The sequence below is a fragment of the Xiphias gladius genome, chromosome 5 (assembly GCF_016859285.1).
Source record: "Xiphias gladius isolate SHS-SW01 ecotype Sanya breed wild chromosome 5, ASM1685928v1, whole genome shotgun sequence".
Classification (NCBI taxonomy): Eukaryota; Metazoa; Chordata; class Actinopteri; order Istiophoriformes; family Xiphiidae; genus Xiphias; species Xiphias gladius.
In genome coordinates, this window is record NC_053404.1 from 20,367,065 (window position 1) to 20,384,475 (window position 17,411).

The 17,411-nt window shown below is 43.0% G+C and overlaps 1 protein-coding gene across 1 annotated transcript in view; it reads right to left on the bottom strand.

Annotated features, from left to right (window-relative positions):
- The window catches only part of drosha (drosha ribonuclease III), an 87,327-nt gene that overhangs the window by 37,312 nt on the left and 32,604 nt on the right, over positions 1 to 17,411 (bottom strand). The window contains exons 18-22 of the mRNA XM_040127257.1: positions 10,614 to 10,752; positions 10,422 to 10,482; positions 9,999 to 10,058; positions 7,739 to 7,838; positions 5,465 to 5,567 (exon numbers count right to left, since the gene is read on the bottom strand). Coding sequence (XP_039983191.1) covers positions 5,465 to 5,567; positions 7,739 to 7,838; positions 9,999 to 10,058; positions 10,422 to 10,482; positions 10,614 to 10,752 — 463 coding nt within the window. The remainder of the gene's footprint in view (positions 1 to 5,464; positions 5,568 to 7,738; positions 7,839 to 9,998; positions 10,059 to 10,421; positions 10,483 to 10,613; positions 10,753 to 17,411) is intronic.

Below are 17,411 nucleotides of genomic sequence, written 5' to 3' on the forward strand. Positions count from 1 at the left end.
ACCACCTGGCAAATTGAGTATACAATTGTGCAGCGGATTTTATTATGTGCATAAATGAGCCAGTGGAAATGGGGCGCAGTGCGGTTGCAAGTCTAAACGCGCAAACTGCTTTCAGGGATGACATCAAAAACATATGAGGGATTCATCATCTGGGGAGGAGAACTGCTTTCAGATGGCTAACAGGCCATTTACACACACACACACACACACACACACACAAACTGTGAAGATGCAGCCTACATAACCAAAACCATAAAGAAATACAAACAAACCACCTAGCACAAAGACAAACACAAACGCACACCCACTCTATCTGCCTTGCATGCACTTTACTTCTAAACAGAGTGGGAAATTACTACCATCCATTGCCCAAATGTTTGTAAAATTTGATTAAGCCTGACAACTTTGTTTCACCCAGCAGCCCCTTTGGCATCTAACAGGCTCTCATTCATTTGGAGGCCCTTTACTAATATAAAAATATAGTTGAGTGTTAAAAAAGTAGCTAGCTAATTTTTGGGGGGCAAAAGCCATTGTCGTTTTAGGATTTTAAAAAAAGTAATTTCCTGCAACGCTTATGGTCATTCATAATCCAAACACAAAAAGCCTATAAATCAATACTGATAAATCTAAACGCTTCTTTAAGTTCACAAACACAGCATGCCACTGCAGATGTGCATCAGTAAGCGAGGCCTCTGTAATCTTGGCGCGATGGGGCGAGCGTTTCGCTGAGGCTGACCGCAGGGGACTCTAGAGAGGGGAGCGGTTCTTCACGGGATGTATTCCACTAAGCATCAGCACTGAGATCTGTGGTTTTACCTTAATGTGGGCCTCAGTTCTAGACACTGCTATGCAGCAGATGTTTCCTCTGGAGACCAGCTGCGGGAGGATAAGACCTCCCTCATTGGACCAAATTTTGAATGTCTTTCAACGACCACTCATAATGCATTCGTGTGTGTGAACACTGAGGCTAGTGGGGTGTGGGTGGGGCCGGGAGGCAGTTTTTTTCACGTTTTGATGACACAGCTTATTCGGAGGGCTCCCCAAATGGAGGCATCAAAGTCATTGAAACTCAAAGTTTTTGCTTCTTATTACATTTTCAAAACTTTTTTTCCAAGAGGAAGGAGAAGGTGGGGAGTACGCAGGAAGGGAGTGAGAAACCTGGAGAGCCTCAAGGGATTAAAAACGGTATTAAAAATCTCAAAGCAACACCTTTGGTGTCAATCAAAGGGCCTGTGGATGAAGAAACCAAGATATGCAGTTAATTCTAGCAAGAACACTCTTGACAAGGAGGCTGTCTGTGCAAAAAGTGTGCCCCAAAGCAATTCAATCAATCGCACAACTTGCCGCAATCATTAAACAGAGATCTATGCTTCGTAGTCAGCCCCATCGGCTTTCAAAGTTGCAGCTGACGCCCTGAATACACACAGCCCACAAAAACGCCCAGCCAACTCAACTGGCAATTATATGCTAGCATCTTTCTGTAGCTCATCTTGCAGTAACATCATGCCCTGGCCAAATCACTCTGCAGTCTCAGAGCTCCAGCACATTCAGTCCACTGAGTTGTTGACCCTGCCGAGGAAGCCAGCACAAAATACAGGAAGCTCACAACTGAGATAAACCTGCCTAGAATATGTATATGAAGAATCATACTGGCTTTGAGTGTTCACTGGTTGCCCTTTTGACACCTAATGACACTGTCATTTGATCCACCAGCTCCTACAAATCCTAATAAATTTAATTTAGGACTAGAATTCAAAAGCAGTTTATTTAATCTGAATCCATTATAGAATCTGTTTGTTTTTTTTTAAATTGAGTTCTGGCTTACAATTCTGAATAACCAACGTTAGGAAAGCATCAGTATTTAGGAAGACTAATGTTCAAAACACTATTTACCTTTTTATTTCCAAGGTAAGTAATCTATTTGATAACAATTCACCTTGAATGTTTTGTACATTGCTCTTTACAATCTTTAATTTGAGATTCATTAGATAATGAGCTTAGGGAAGTCTGGTATTTCCCTAACTTTGAACTGGACTTAAAAATGGAACCAGAGCTTAATGGAGCCCAACCTTAAACTGATTAATTAAAAACTTCATAGTGCAGATACGATACAGGTACAGAGATACAGAGAAAACAGTGTACAAACTCTAAGTTTAGACCCAGTACCGTGTAAAGAATATATCAGTCATGGCCAGGGAAAGAAAGCCACTAATGAATCTCCACATCTGTCACACAAGTCTAATTCAGACAGCCATGCTGACTGTACACTGTTATGTTTAGGAATAGAATTCCAATGTCTGAGGGCCTTCAGTGACCAATAAAAACCCAGAGTCAGGGGCATATGAAACACCAGCGGCTGACAGTCACATTAATAACCTAGAATGAATTATTCAAAAACGCTCAGGCTCTAATCCATCAAATAATATATTAAGCCGCTCCCTCTCGGCTCAATGGGGGCTGAAGCCACAGACGGACACAGAAAGCAACACATTAAAGGGGAAAAAATAAACGAAACCAAAACATGAAAATAGAATTTCCACCACAGCAGCAACAAAGGCAGGCTGAGTGCATTGTCACATCAAACATCTTATTTTCCAAATATGAGGCTCGGAGCAGAGGCTGAGACGGAGAAACAAAAAAAAAGAGGGCGCCAAAGAAACCAACTCCACTACTGCCACCATTGCAGCAATTAACAAAGGGAGCAGTACTTGCTCAATGAGTACAGTGGCTGCATTGTGTATGAATCTGATATTCAGCAAGTGAGAGATAATCCTTTCTCTCCGTTCTTTTAATAGGGACAGCTTAGAGAGGGCCCTCACAGAGGTTCACCATCTGTATCCCCCATGGCTGCTGGCAGCGTATAATCCACTGATCAACTGTACAAGGAAATTAGGGCCATAAAAACAGAGTGGGGCCTCTTTTATTCCTCTCTCAATTCTGTTCAAACAGTTCGGTAGGAAGGAAGCGACGTGGCTTATCAGTGAAGAGGACCTGAGAGGGAAGCGGGAGGGCAACAGGCGTGCAGAGTTTCTATGAATAAGCAGAAGGAGAAAGTAGTTTCTAAAGACGAAGAGGTAAAGTGGGCAAGAGCAAAAGTAAAGACGGAGTTGGGTGAGAGAGAGAGAGAGAGAAGGAGGGAAAGGATGGTACAGAATAGGAGGTGCGCAGGCCAAAAGAGCCCAAATGAGAATGGCCCACTCCAGCAGAAGTTAATGACAGGGGATCAGAAAAGCAAGATTTCCATTCAACACTTTGAATTATTCAGGGTTGCAGGGCACCCATTTGCATTGCAGATGCCTTTGCTTTCCATTCCTCTACTGCTCTCCCTTCATTCTTCCTCTCTCCCCAGCTCTCTCCCTTTCTTTCTCTCTGTCTCAGGCAAGAGAATGGCCCTGCCTCAGGGTTAGAAGATAGACATATTCTCGGCTCTATGGAGGGAAAGCTGTGCCCATGCAAAGCAGGAGATTATCTGCCATTTCCAACACGGCCCAGGTTCAACGGTCACCGTGGCTGAGAAACAAATAAAACAAAGGTCAGAAAACATGCAAGTAAGCCGTTAAAAGCTATCTGCCAGGGCCTTGGAAATATTATAAGCATGTCATATTCCATCACAGCTTTCAAAATGGGAGTGTATGGAAAGAGGACCATTTGAATTCTACACATGTGCACGCTGGAGGAAAAAAAGCATGTTAAAAGGGAGGGGGTGGGGTGATGGTAACTTTCGACAACAAGGCAGCAGCACGTCGGCAAGTGCACGTCTGTTGATGCGGGCGCCTGCTGCTTTTCGGAAAGTGGTGGTTTTTGACGTCTCCGTCAGACGGAAAGGCGTGCGTGAGGATGAAATGACAGCGTTTGTGTGCCCCTTGTACCATCCTACGGCACATGTGAGCGATCTGAGTTACTCTTGTAAGGAGAAAATGCTCTGTTCAGTAAGAGAGTCGGAGGGCTGGAGGAGGGGGAAGGAGGAGATGACAGAGTGACAGGATGACTCATCATCTGCGTGGCACATCTTTCACCTAATAACACCCAAACTCTAGATCACGGCAGGGGGGAGGGATGGAGGAATGCAAAGGAACAGAAAGAGTAAGTCAGAGACAGGGGAGTGTGGAGACAGATAGACTGCTCGACAACAAGGTCTTAAAGGAGAGGTTTGAGCTAAAAAAGCTGAAATGAAGATGACAAAAGTCTCGGTGAAGAAGAGAGGCAACATCAGACGGCATTCTCATTGCAAGTGACTTTGAATGTCTGTGTGTATGTGTGCATGTTTTGCCCCTCAGCAAGTGTGTCTGTGTTGAGTGGTGGGGTGATATTCAAAAACACATCACCACAGGGTACTCTCTGACGGCGCTATTCTGGCAGGTTCCTATATAACAGCAACCCTGTTTATTCATCAGTTTTATTAAGTTGAAATTACAGGTAGAAGAGGAGAGAGAGAAGAGAAAGAGGAAGGGGAAGCGTCCCGTGTCGTGGCCCTGCTACCTTGCTCGGATGTGTGCAGCAATAATGCGGGGACAGCCACGGGACAGGATAGATTATGACTTCGTCTCTGCCGATAATGAACCCGTAACAAGTATGGGGCCCGGGGGCCGACAGGGGGCCACGGTGCCAGTCAGCACTTTCCCCTCCGCTCTTCGCGCACTGCTGTTTTTTGGTGCAGGGGAGGGAGGCAAAGATGATCCTGTAAAAGCCACCCTCTTTCTGTATCTATCATCACGGGAGCGCAGAGATGGCTGAACTAGTTCAATCAAGATGGTGATAAGATGAGGAAAGCTGCCGACTCTGCAGCTCTCCAGGAGTGAGGCTTAGCTTAGCACTGCCCGTGGGATTGGATGGAGAGAGGGAGAGTGTCCCCACCGAGAAATTTTTATGTCTGTCTGACTGTTCTGTGTGTGAGATTTCCAGCACGGGGTCCTAATCACTGCACAAACTCTATCGCTGAACTGCTGGCAAGATGAATAGCAAGCGTGTGTTTGTGTTTGGTGTGGTCAAAGGAGAGCAGTGCTCTGGGGAGTGGCTGTCCGGCCAGAGGTCAAACCACATCTCCTGAGATCAATATATCTGTGTAATGTTTCCAGGGCCTAATGGGAGATCCACTGCGGCTATTTACCCAGTTTAACACGCACACAAACCTGAATTAAACTATTGAAGGATTCAATTTTTATTCAAAGCAGATGAAGTTAGCAGGCAAATTTAACACATTTATACATAAAAGCATTTCAGATAAAATACATCCATCCTGCTGGAAAGTCCAGTAAAGCAGCACTCCACTAAGACTAGTAGTATTAAAGTATATTAAAGCCCCTACTAATTTTTGTGTGGTGTTAATAAGAGCGGAGAGACAGTATTTGTTTTCAGTGTATGTAAATCTGTCCTTTTAGGAATAGATTTACATATTTAATTCACTCAAAATGCATTCCTCTTTTTTGTTCTCCTGGCTTCTATCTATGTCTCGTGGGAATCTCACCGATAAGAGCCTCGAAGCAGTTGGCCATGGCGTGTCGCAGGTCTGACTCCCGGCACAGATCCGGTCCGTGAGCGTAGAGCATGAAGCGATCTAACTCCAGTTTCTGTAAAAGACAAACACATTCATATCAGTGTGCCGCCACAGACACCTCAGTAATAGCCTCTTGAAAAAGTAATAGCATTTTTTTGGTGTTGCACATTTTCGTAGGCTCTCCATGGAAAAGAAGGGAAAAAAGGGGCCAAAAAAACTCAAGGGAAATGAGAAAGATTGCCTGCCCTTGCTGGGAAAGGTTCTACTTCATGGCACTGACAGATGTGCCCATGTGTTGTCCAGCTGTGGCATGATGCGCTAAGCCGGCACAGGAGGAAAATGTTCACACGTGTGCATACATGCACGCACAAAATTACATTGGGGCACACGCACACACACACAGACACACTGGATAATCCCAACATAAATTGTGAAATAGTACAGTGGTTGACCTTCATCCTCTCTGAAAAGTAGTCAGTTCTTTCGCTGGTAAACCACTTTATACAATTATTGGAATTTGTCCTATAAATATGCTGCACCTCCAACCCAATGACACTGAAAAGATAAGAAGAACTGATATTGAAATCATTATAAGTACTATAAACCTATTACCGGTCTTATGCAATACTATCATGACATTGTCCAATGTCCTATTTATCTCTGTAGTACTAGGTTACCTCGTATCCCTTTATTATCAATTAACTGTTTTTAACATGGCTCTACCTGTGAGTGTTTTTATATTACATGTACAAATATATTCAATGTACGTTAGTTGTTGATTGTTTGTAGTTGTTTTATATGGCTTTTGGTTAAAATTAGGTTTCTACCTACATTAACTTCTTGAGTGGCCTACTTCATTTGTTTTGTGATTCATGTGACTTAGCTGTTGTAACACCGTAATTTCCAACTGGCGTCATTAAAGTGCTCTATTTAGCTATCTTTTTTTATATTCCACTGCACCTATTGCCTTTCCATTTTTGTCATGTGTTAAGGTTTTCTGGGATGTTTTCTTGCCATAGAGCTTGGGCTTGTCCGGGAACAATTGCTCACGTGGGCCTGTAAAGCCCATTGACACAGTTTATGTCACAACTGGTCTGTAAAAATAAACCTCACTTGTTACCACAGGGTAAGCAGTAACACTAAAAGTACACGTGTGTGGAAAATATGTCCTAAAAAACGGAATGAGAAACACTCTCCTAATTGACCCAAGAACTGCAACCAAGCTACTCCCGCACTTAACCTGCAGTGTAAGTCGTTAACTTGTAGGTCTGATAAAACTGCTTGAGAATAAAGCAGGAAATCACATTAAGAAGTATACGCGCTCACTCTAATAATAATAATAAGAAGAAGAAGTCAAACTTTCTCCAACTGGTTCTCTGAGCCAAGTCAAACGTAGCCCAACTTGACTTCAGTGGCAGTGCACCACAGATGAATACCCAACAAAAAACAGTCAGGGTGCTATTTAATTATGGCTGGTAACTGTTGGTGGTATCCCACCCCCCGTGATTGCACACACAAATTAAATCACAATTCATAAATACTCCAACTCAGAGGGAACCCGTTCTGACTTTTAAGCCTTCCAAGTGAAGTGCTGGATTGTGCTGTAACTCGCTGAAGATATTTTTTGAAAGATAATTGCGAGTGTTCTTGAGCAGACGGCTTTAGAGGAGCCTGGTAAACAACTTGGCAACGTCGAACACTGTATCACACTCACTTTACCGCGAGCGGCAAATTGAAACAAGCCAAACTGCTACACAGCACTAATGCAGATTCGGGCGGCTGCATCTTTGTATTCAGCAGGGAGCAACATGAAAGATTGAAGTTTTTAATTGCTTTCTTCACATCACGGGACGATTATTGTTATGTTCTTTACAAACGTGCCAGTGAGTGCGGCTTGGCTCTAAAACGCTGCCAGCGAGAGAGAGGGAGTAAAGCAAGGGGGCCTAGCGATAACAGGAACTGGAGAGTGTTTCAGGAAGACCTCTAGGGGCCCACTGGGACCCCAGCCGCACTAGTCTAGGCCTCCAAAACAACAACCTTTTATCTCCAATTACAAACCTGAGGGGCCAAAAAAAAGGGTAGGAATGGCAGCAAGACAAAATTACTATTTTCCCCAGTGCCCCCTTAGAAAGAAGCTAAGTCATAACAGCAAGACAGAAAACAATAACACTGTCTCAAACATGTTCTCCTGTCAGTTTGCAGACCTTTCACTGTTTTGACCTGCGGAGAGAGGACTGAGTTTACCTTGGCTAGCATGGCTAGGTGCTGGTTCTGTACGATGGCTGTTCTGTATGTGGCCAGGCCACCCTCCTCTAAATTGGGAAAAAGGTAGTACAAGTGGACACTGTGGACAGAGAAACGAAATACAGATTAGTGCAGTTGAAGAACAAGTCACTGGGTCTCAGATTTCATGATTCACAGACATTTTTAGTTGGAAAATATTCCATTTTTCAACAAAGCCTACTTAAAAATTATTCTCCATGGCAACAAAAACGACATATTTGTGTCATTCTTACTCATCCCACATTTACCCAATTTTCCAAGATCACTTATTTAATTTTCCAGAGATTTCCGGCTTGTCCAGGTTTGTGTTGGAACCCAGAAACGGCCACAGACACTTCGGTAGTTCCACAGCTGGGTTCCAGGAGAGCAGGTTCCATTTTCATTATGGTCCAGCTTCTCCCTAACCACAGCGTGTCATTTGATTTCATTTAAATTAAAACAGGCCATTTAATTCAGTCATTTCTAATCAATGCAAAAGAGAGGAAAGCAGGTGGTGTTCTGTTTTCCAAATTCACGAGAGGTCTATTTGTCAGGGTATTGTGATCTTCGTGTGGAAACAAAGCACTTGGAATTAATAAAAACCACTTAGTGTAATGAAAAATAATTAGACCAGAGACACTTGGTTTGCTGGCAAAGGTGTCAGTCACACAAACTGGCTGACTAGACTGCATGGCATTGTCCAGGTCCAAAAAAATATTGTGTTTGTACCTGAGTTTATTAATCAGAAGACGATTGGGACATAATTTTAGATGCATTTAAAATCACAAACAAAATGGCTTTCAAAAATGTCTTTACGACGCAGTGAACTACTGACCCCACTGGCCAGGCAGTACATCAAAAGGGTCATCGCGTGAACATAGAAACCGTGGCTCTTTCCGGCCTGTAACTCTGAAGCTCATCTGTAATCAATTTCTCATGTGCTTTTCCCTACCTGGTCTGCAGCACTGATTCTCAAATTTTGTGACTCAAAACTCCAAAAATCAGAGGTGATGTGTACTTACCGAGCTGTGTTCTTCATGCAATACCGAAGACGATTTCTAGTTTGCCTTTTCAGGCCTTTATCTTTAATTATTACTAATTTAAAAACTTTTAGAAGAATGATCGCAAATATTGCAAGTGGACTTTTTTTTTTTTTTTTTTTTTAAGATCATCCGCTGTGACCCCCGTCTGTTCAACACTAACTCCCTGTGTTGGGGCTATTCAAATGTGCAAAATATTCTGTTGGCTGGACAGCAGAAGCACAGATAGCCTCCAAGGGCAGCGTACACTGGAGGTGCACAAGGCAGTTGGCCGGATCTGCTGTACCCATTTAACTGGACAAGAGGCTAATAAATAATTCAGAGGGCCAGAGCATAGGCCAAGCATGTCTCGTCAGATGCTAACAATCAAAGACACAAGGCAGAGGAAGAGGGTAAAGGAGGAGGAAAAGAGGCAAAACATGCCCAGAGATATCGAGAGAAACAGAGGCTAACCAACTTCTTTGTAACACTGTTCTTGCTGCATAAGGAGCAGAAGCAGTGTCCTGTGTACCAAAGTGTCAGTTCCTATTAAGGTTTAATCCTGCTTGTGAATGTTCAATGTTGTGGAAGTGTTAGCATTGAGGGTTACAAATTAGATTTTGGCAGTAGAAGTTATGCTGTTGGGTAAATGAAAGTCAGACAATCTGTTCTTCCTTTTTACACCCTCTGGCAGGAGAGAAAGCCCTTTTCCTTATATTTTCTAGTGGTAATATCCACTCACAGGGGGGAGGCAGAGGTAGAGTAGGTTTTTGGGCAGCTCGCTCACACACTACTAGGCACTTTGCTAGGTAGTGTATGAGATTAATAATAGCGACATATAATTAGCACTGTGCTTAGGTAAGTGCCGGGCAGAAACGTCCACACTCACCTGGGAGTCAATAACACAGTCAGCATTCCAGACAGCAATTCCAGACAGCTAATTGCAAGTTGTCATGGAGAATTTCAGGACGTTAAAGGGGGTGGGGTGGGGTGGGGGGAATTACATTCCAGTTCCAATTACCAGTAAATCACTGTCTTGAACGAGTCCAAAGTATGGAGAGGAGCGTGGTTGTGACAGACACAGATAGATGTAGACAATGAGAGAGAGGGAGAAATAGAGTGAGAGGGTGATAAAGGAATGGGGGGATAAAAAAGGCTGATAGCGTTGTAGTCGGCTTCAATTAGCAGTTGCGTCTATCAAAAATGCATGAGCGCTTTCTCACCTGGTGAGGAACTCGACGACAGCATCACCCAGGAACTCCAGTCTCTCGTTGTGATTGATCCTAGAGGTGGGGAGGAGACGGGAGGAAAGGTGGAAAGGTGGAGATGTGAGGGCAGTTGAAGAAGTGCCAAGCAAAGACAGACTTTGGAAAAACACACATACATACAGTACAAACACACGCTCACACACAGCTGCTCACCTCATCAGTGCTCTCAGAATAACAGCAGCTCACATTCAATAATAAGTAGTCGCTGCCCTTAAAATTAGCTCATTTCATTTCCCCTGAGATATCCCTTCCTTTCACAGTTAAAGTTAATTTTCTTGTCAGCAGGCCTGCTCGGTATATTAATCACAAGAATTGTCCCTTTGATTGCTCCTGTGGTCAGTGATAGCATGAGGAGATATGTGCCCGAAGGCAGCCTACCTGGAAGGGGAGGGGTCATCCTGCCCAAGACGAGACATGATGTTAATCAATGTGTTGATTCCTGGGGGGGAAAAAAAGAAAAAATCCGCAGGGTGGAAGGGTTAGAGACAATTATAGACAGAGTGGTCATTTGACCGAGAGAAAAGAAACGAGAAAGGGAGAGAATGGGACACATAGGCATAAATTACCCACCCTTCTTCCTCATGTACATGTGGTGGACCTTCCTGTCCCCATACTTGGGCTGGCGGATGCCGCAATTGGAAAGGGAGTTGCGGGCATGATCGGGATTCATGCCGAAGTTGAGGTGGTGACTGGGGTGAGTCATGCCCAGCTGGAGGAGAGGAAAAGGGGGTAAGCAAACAGGAGTAAATTGACACTACAGGGCCATTTTAGGAACCAAAGAACCTGTTTGGTGTTTAAGTTCAGACTATCATAGTATGCTTCTTCTGAACTGCATGCTGGATCACTGATTAGCTTCGGAAACCCCATCCCCCTCGCACCTTTCTGACACTGGATTAGAGAGGCACTCGTCCGACCATTTCAGTAATTTTCCTAATCCAACAATAAACATTCACACCCACTTCACACCATTATTGGCCGGCTGTGTGGAGGTGAGAAAGTAGCCAGGGATTGAATTTTTACCAATAGCTCTTAGCTTTTTTCATTCTTGACACAACTATTTTTGTCACTTTTCATGTGAACAACCCAGTGAAACACTACGAATACCTGCCAGGAGAGACTGTCTGAAAACGTGCACCGTTATCCCCATATTTAAACAATACTGTACCCCCCCTTCTCTAAAACTGCCAGCTTTTCACTCCACCTTCAAGGGTGGCCGTTTGAAAAAAAACGTTAAAACGGTTTTAAATTCTGGCGTTGTCTGACAACATGTCTAACAAACTAGTTCTCTTCAAGCATCACCTGACCCTTACCTTGTCACCAAAGTGAGGAAACCGAGACACTGCAGATGAATGGAACATCAATTCTAAAAATCTGTTTTGGGTTTGGATATGTGGGTTGCTTTCACATTAATTTGAGCAAACTACATACTACTTATCATTCATTCAAAGTTGCTGTTTTTTTATTTTGAAAAAGTGACATTAGTAAAAAAGCTGGAGAACAGGTTCTTTTTAACAGACTGGCATCTTGCTTTTCTGGCACTTTCCGTCTCTTATTACACCATCTGCACATCTGCTTTCCAGCATCCATTCAAACATCAGAGTCGCAGAGCAGCAAATTACACAAAAAACATGCAAGGAGATTGTGTTGTTGTCTAATCTAGTGCAAAAAAAAAACAAGTAAATCGCAATTTATTTCGATTATGTGTCTAATTTACCTCACCTTCATGGTTCTTCAGATCGAAATGCAAAAAGGAATGCACCAAAGAGGCTTTCAGATAGAGCGCCCGAGTTAAGGTCCCAGGGATCCTGGGACTTAGTTACTGGTCACAAAGCGCCAATAGTGTACACAGTGAGCAACAAGGGACAAAGACCAGGCCCCATAAAAACCCTCCACAGAGCCTGATGCATCCCATTTCCTCTTTTGGCTGATAACTAATGAAAAACAGTAGTACTGGTCAACGCAAATCAGTCTAATAATGTTAGATCAGCAATCACTCGAAGGAAAAGAGGAGGGAGGGGGGGTGTACTTAGGTGAGCCACTAAGACAGAGTGTCCCTCTTGCCTCTTTGTCACGGTAAGAGTTGTTTGTATGAAAATTAATGACTTAAACTTTCCAACCTCTAAAGAGAGCCAAAAGTGGGACTTTAAGGTAAAATAACCCTGAAGCAAACACATTAGTCGACATTCAGCTTTGCTTGAAAAGAGGACGAAAACTGCCGTGCCTAGAAAGACTGCTGCGGCTGAACTCAAACATGCCGAGGGAAGAAAAAGGAAGACGATAGGGCTCAGTAGGATATGTCAAGCCTTTATCAATCTTACATTATGAGAATATTAATCTCAGCCAAAAAAAAAAAAAAAGGGACGAATCCATCTACACCCCCCCTCCCTTGGGCTTGCTTTTCAAAATGCTTGTCTCCTTTCAGCCAACTTCAAATCAATTTCAAGCTCCAATGAGATATATATGTAAAACGTTAACGGAGAAGTTTCAATATTTATAGTTACTCAAGAGGCCTTCAACTTTGTCGCCTTGAACACAGAGACGACAAATTCAACAGTAGTTGTGTTTTTTTCTGTGGTTAAGAGGAGCAGCATTTTTTTGAGGGAGAAAAGAGCTAGTGATTTGACATAGCTAGATAGCAGAAATCTAGCAATTCTCAGCGCTGTGTCGACATTTTGATAAAAATATAAATAAGAACAACATCCACTACGTCTGCTTCCTATTTCACCTCCCCCATTGTGCAATGTCAGACACAAGTCAATGACTGCCTACTACACAGCCTGAACTACAGAGTTCGGTACTCTCAAAGACACGTATCAAGCAAAATACATCAACTATTCTGTAAACACCGCAGGTCTTTCACAGTTAAGGACAACATCCAACAACAATATTGGCTTTTAAGCTGAATCTGTGGAGAGGATTGACGTCTGTAACTGTTCCTGTCAACATAATGACTGTGTAAAGTATCGCAGGGATTTGGATTCAGTGATCACAGCCTCAGCTGCTGCTCAACTGCCTTTGGCTAAACAGGAATAAACATCATCACTCAGTGAAAAGAGTGACAGGCTTGACTGGAAGGAGTGTGGCTCTTGCTCCTGTATGCAGGGAAACTGATGGGCAAGCTGCCTGCTTGGCAACCAGAACTCAACAATGTCATTACTGTGTTCATTATTTGAACATACTACACATATAAATCGGGATGCAGGGGTAAAAAAATAAAAAATAAAAAATAAAACAGAGGGGATGGACTGGGACCACCTTAAGTGGCCATCTCAAAGATTTCAGTCAGATTTCAGTTACTGATTGTAGCAGCAAATGCGGTTTAATACTACAGGTCACATAAATCTGGGGGCAGCAAAACAAACTACTGTCGTTTTAATAAGGAAGTCGGGCAGTAATTGGCTTTTTTCCATCATTCTGTGAGCAACCATGATCTGATTTTATGCTGCACACGGCATGAGTCTGCGAACAGCAGGGCACAGTGAAAGGAACTGGCTTCCTCGCTGAGAATTTGGAGGTGTGCAGCCAGTCGCCTGCAGCTCTCCATCTAACAGCTCACTGTGGCTGCTCCTTCTTGTTCCATTACTCACTGCAATATTTCAAACCGATCCGCTGTCCGAAGATCAAATCAAATGCCAAGGATGACCATTGTCTCGTTTTGTAGAGGCATTTCTGATGAACGGCAGCGGTAAGTGCTATGCTCAGTGACAAACACATTGCATTTGACTACACATTGACTATTTCATAATAAAAGTCAACTCGCGTTTCGCCAATTAAATGTTTTTAATGCTTGCATTAGCAGTAATGCAGCATTTGTTCCGGGGACTGTTGCCACAGACAGCTGCAGTTCATAATACCGTTAATATATAAATATTGCAATTCTTTCATCAGTAGGCCATAGGCTCAATCCCCATTGTGTTCGCTCATTTGGTAATAGACAGTGACTTAACATACATTTATTTAAATGAAAATCTTTGAGAGTGCAATTTTGATCAAACACGCTGTATAAAAAATACCCATTGCTTTGCTCATCGTACATTGGTATTTCGATTGCAGCAACAGAATTCAAAGCTCCAGCATAACAGCAACAAAGATCATCCTTTCCCTCTGACAGAAACTAGCTGTGCGGTTCGTAAATTTACTGTTCGTTCACTCTCAGCTCTCATAACATCATTTTCAGCCGCAGCTGGCGGCTGTTTCATTGAAAAAGCTCTAGAAACTTACTGTAGACTACCTGCTCAGCAACAAACAGCAGAAAGATGGTGTTATTAACTAGCTGGTGAACATATTGGAGCATTTAGCAGCTAAAGAGCCACATATTTCCCCCGCAAGCTGGTGGAAACAAAAGCGGAAACCAAACAAGAGCTAAAAGAGAGAAACACGATTCCAAATGAAACTTGGTGTTGCTCCCTAACTGCTCGATGTGTAAATAAGCAACTGCTTGCTAACAAGTTCACCATATCTACGTAAAAGGTTTTGATATGTCAGTGTTGCGGTCACAACTGCAGCCCCCAGTGACATTAAAAGTTATGACAGGTTTAATATTTGTAGTTGGTTCGATATTTAATCATAACAGATATACTGATACAGCTACATACTAAAGGGGTATTTATAGTTGTGTGTTAAGGGGTTAGAGTATAGCTTCCATGCCTACGTGAGTGGGCAGATGTATCTACACAGTAGCTAATGTGCACCTACACAAAAATGTAACTACTTGTTGAGGTTATGGTGGCATTGGAGATGCCATGTGGAGACTGCATTAAGTTTATTGCTATCGAACAAAGTGAATCAAAGAACGGAAACATGCTTATTGTGGGAAATATAATTATAGAGCCTGATTACATACATTACGTCCATTTGCTGTTGCTATGGTGCTGTTATCTGGTGAAATCTGATGCTGAACTACATATCAAAACCGGAACCGCTGTTAACACCTTGCAGCAAGTATAAATCCTGCTTAAGCTGTGACTTCAGGTTTTTGGTAGGGTTTGCTGATCGGTCCGTGTCAGCATCAGTAATTTTAGCAGATGTGTAATTTTAGTTGATTTTGTTGATGTGTGGCACAACTGTATGGCCTGTATGATTAATATGGGCCATATGCTTGATATACAGTATCTGATATGCAGTATTAGGGACTAACAGGAACATGCCTTGCATTGTTTCATAATATGCAGCATAATATTTGCACAATAATATTTTTGATGTTTTATTTTCAATATTTTATAATGAGTAATATTCAAATATTCACTAAGAAATACAAGGAAATATTCGAAGCCCGTAAAATGGTATTCGGGCCAGCCCTACTTGAAAAAGATGGACAACTCAATCACATTGCCATGAACAACAAAACAAATAAAATACCCTGGTACTCTGTATACAGAGTCACAGCCGCATTCGTGGGGGCACATAAACAAAAGCATGCAATATCAGAGCCGGGGCTGAGGACTTGTACAGTTAAATTATTGAGATCCTCTGTGATGCCTCTCATTCTGCCAACATGGGGCAGAAATGAGGAATGGGGATGAAACAATAGGGGGTTGGTAGGATTATGAGGGTCTGGTGGATGTGGGGATGCGGGAGCATGTGGCGACCATGAACACATGTCTCTCCAAACTCACCCCACCCCCTAAGTTTTAAATGTTAAATGTTTAACAGGGAGGCTCTCAGAAGAGGAGCTTCAAAGGGCTGTTGCTCCACTGGTGCTGGGCGGGGGGAAGTGCCGAGTGCAGAAAGCTCCTGCTATCAGGCTGGGTTTTTGTCAGTCGCCTCATGCCATGGTCATATTGCTATATGGTACTGCAATAACAGGTGTGTTTCTGCACAGAGTCAAATTATGTATTCATGGCTTTACTGACTGAGTAAATTGATATACACGTATGACATACAGCATGTTCTCGTTGCAATTTTGAGTCACAGATATACTTTCATTAAAACATTACAGAGAACGAGCTGGAAACAAGCATTGATTCTGTACAGGCCCACCCAACTCCCTGGTCTCCCAGATGATCGGCTGCTTTCATCCCTTCTTAGGAAAATACCTAAAAAAGGGAAATATATTCTCATTCCTTTAAATGGAGTACAGCTCATTACTCTTCATAGCGAGAACAAAAATCCCCTTTCTGAAATGCCAATTCAACTGTCCCAAACCAAGAATGACCACCCAAGTCCTGGTCCTCACTAAAAATACTTCTTTAGTTGTAACCACAACTAGATTTCACTAGGACTGAGTGTGTGTTCAAAATGTCAAAATGTCAATGTCAAAACGCTTCTAAAACTTAATACTAGTATATATTATGCCGTCAGAGCCTTCGTGTCTGCAACCAGCAGTTGCACAGAGGCGATCCTCTTATTTTCCAGGGCGAACTCCAGCATGACCATGCTCGGCCCAATGCTCCTTTAGTATTCCCACGCTTGGCCACTGTCAATCATCCCGGGCAAGTCCTCGAAAAAGGAGCCCAAGAACCAGCCCGTGTTCCGGAGATTTTTCCCAGAGCTGGTGCTGCTCGTACGTAGAAAGCCTCCAGGAGGGGGCCCCTGTAGCTCTAAACGAGGAATACTACACTTAAATTCTGTCTTTTGAGCATCAAATCCCCCATCTGTAGGCATGAGATGTGGCTCTCAAAAGTCCTAGATGGCTGCATGTATACGGTATAGCGCTTTGATCCCAAACGCTTTATAATTTGCTTCTTAATCACACTAATTCACTCAAAAACACACCTACATACTGCTGGCGTCGAGCTAGCATGCAAGGTGCCGGCCTAACCATCAAAAGCAATGTGGGGTTGCCCAAGGACACCTTGACGTGTGGAAAAGGAGCCGGGGATCGAAACACCAGCCCTGCGATTAGTGGACAACCAGCTCTACCGCCTGAGTCACAGCCACCTGTAGCTTGCTACTTTGCAGAAGATGTCGGGTTGGAGGCACAAAAGGTTCCAATGGTGGTGTGGATGCCATGACATTAAAAAAAAACCCATCAGAACATTAGTAAAACCTACTAAACTGTCCCAAAAACAGAAGCCCCTGATCCATATCTTCAGTATTTTCAAACACACACATTTCTTACTAGCTAAATATACTACTTCTGTGCTGCGCTATCACCACCTCCCCCACCAGCTCTATAGTGCTGCTGGAAGTAGCATGTTTGGTGATTTATTGGCAAAGTGACGTTTCTGAACCACCTTTCAAGCTTTTGTCATCTTAAATAGACACTAAAAAGAGTGGAGTATTCCTTTAAAGTACATTGTTTTCGCCCCCTTACTTTGAAAAACTCTAAATGCCCCTGTACGTTATACGCAACTACAGATAAATGAATTTAAAGCACACAATGCTTGTACTGAAGTACATTTCATTGTAATGCAATCAAAGAGTGGT